We start from the raw sequence: 1,974 nt of genomic DNA, 5'->3' as shown, positions 1-1,974 counted from the left end.
GCAGGATGTGGGCTTTGGGGAGGGGGTGGAGTGGAGTGGGGGGGTGGGGCAGGGGCTTTGGGGAAGGGGTGGAGTTGGGGGGCTGGAGTGGAGCAGGGGTGGAAAGACACGGGGCGGAGGAGGGGCGGGGCCATGGGGAAGAGGCGGAGCAGGGGCTGGAGCAGCACGCAGCTTCGTATTATGCGTATGGGTAGGGACAGCCCTGGCATGACACAAGGAATAGCGGACAGTGATGATGCAGGTAAATCAATGGCATTTAGTGGCAGGGAGGGACCCCACCAGACACAGGTAGCAGCCCAGTTTGATGGCTAAGAGCACAAACAAACATTATATGTGAACTGTTATGCTGGATAACTCCCGGGCTTTCTCACCCCATCATATAACCTGGGCCCCAGAGGGCCACTGAGTCATAACCAATGGACAATTCTGATAAAATCTGGCCCATTGTCACTGCAACACCCACACCTGCTTCAGACTCAGTCTGCCGCTCCCTGGACAGCTCGTGCAATAGAGCGGGACCGATTGATTGAACAGAAGTTCGACACCGTGTAGAGTCAAGCAGGAGGGTTTATTACGCGCAGCGCTGGCGGAGTGTCACTTCGCTTATTAGGCTCAGTGAGACACGGCTAAATGATTGATTACAATAGATGATATAGGGTGCCAGTGGGTGGAGAGAAGCGACGGGGTGGAAGTTCCCGAGCCCCTGGATAGGTTCTAGCAGCAAGACAAAATTAGCACAAGGGGCCAATAGTCTAAAAGATGACAATGACTCCGCCCATAGCTCAGGTTAACATGTTTGCTAATACACAGGTGTTATCCCTCTAAATTCTCCTCTTGCAATGGGTAAGTTAAATCCTTATTTTCGGTCCATCGGAATGACGGTGTCTGCCAAGGCAGGTTGGTCCACAGGTATCTTACTGGAGGGTCTTAAAGCAAAAAGAACATAGTAAACAGTGCACAGCAATGACAACTGTGTATGGGTTACCAATGCGCTTCCGTGAACTGGGACTGGCATCTCTGAGGGAGGATGGCATAACTCACACTATCATGTTAGGCCTCGCCCTGAACTCTGGTCGGCATCCGGGGAATATGCACCGTATTCTCTCCCTGAACCAGGGAGTAGTCTGCAAGGCTCCTCTCAGTGAGCTATGTGCCTAGAACGCATGAGAAGCCTCCCAATGCCTGCTCTCCACCTGGAGTTATGCTGTCTCAGCTTTATGTGTAGATGAAACATACAAGGTTGTTCCCTGCTCATCCCAGCTTTTCTTTAGCCATGTATTGTCCGTTGTTAACTAGGCCTCATGCCTCAGAGCAGGCTGTGGAATTTGGGCCTATGTGAAAGGTTCTTACCAGGGACTGTGGTCAAGATCTTATATACACGTTATTGGGATTTTGGCCCTTCACCGATGGGGCCCTGGCCGCTAGCACAACACAAACAGCGACACCCCCCGGGTAGGTACCTGTTCAGGATCTTGGTGACGATCATCTTGACCCAGGGCGCGGTGGGCTCCAGACAGACTTCCCTGCCGTCCCTCAAGGTGGCTCTGCAGGGAGGCAGAGGGGAGAGCGGGGTGAGCGGGGGGTTGGCGGGGCGGGGAGGGGGGTGCAGGCTGGGGGAGGGGCAGCAGGGCCCCGACACTTACATGACTTCTGGCACCCCGCAGTGGGGTCCCTCGGGGATCAGCTCCACGTTGGCGATGCGCTTGGGGGGGATCAACCCGGCATGGGTCTGCAGGCACCGGCACTGCAGCTCGCCGGTCATGGGGGCACCTGCCCGGGGAGGGGGAGGAAGACTCAGCTCCTGCCGGCGGCCCGGGGACACCCCACACCTGGGTCCCATCCATCCTCCCGGGACTCCCTGCATACGGCTGGCTCCCAGACACCTGGGTCCCATCCATCCTTCCAAGTGTAAGGGGACTGTTGTCCCCTTACTAAAACTCAGTGAGGGTTTTTTTTGGTTGGCTAAGTCCCAGT

At 55.9% G+C, this 1,974-nt stretch overlaps 1 protein-coding gene across 1 annotated transcript; it reads right to left on the bottom strand.

Annotated features, from left to right (window-relative positions):
* Positions 1–669: 669 nt before the first annotated feature.
* LOC112125828 (interleukin-8-like) lies at positions 670–1,765 on the bottom strand. Its single transcript, XM_024224201.3, has 3 exons — positions 1,644–1,765; positions 1,461–1,544; positions 670–926 (listed from the first exon to the last, which is right to left on the bottom strand). Exons 1-3 carry the CDS (start codon positions 1,760–1,762, stop codon positions 857–859), a joined length of 273 nt encoding a protein of 90 aa, XP_024079969.3. The 5' UTR covers positions 1,763–1,765; the 3' UTR covers positions 670–856.
* Positions 1,766–1,974: the final 209 nt, after the last annotated feature.

The sequence above is a fragment of the Terrapene carolina genome, unplaced genomic scaffold, assembly GCF_002925995.2.
Source record: "Terrapene carolina triunguis isolate 2854851 unplaced genomic scaffold, T_m_triunguis-2.0 Scaffold18035, whole genome shotgun sequence".
NCBI lineage: Eukaryota > Metazoa > Chordata > Testudines > Emydidae > Terrapene > Terrapene triunguis.
Note: the sequence above shows the minus strand (reverse complement) of the source record. Positions and strands in the feature narration are given on the sequence as shown.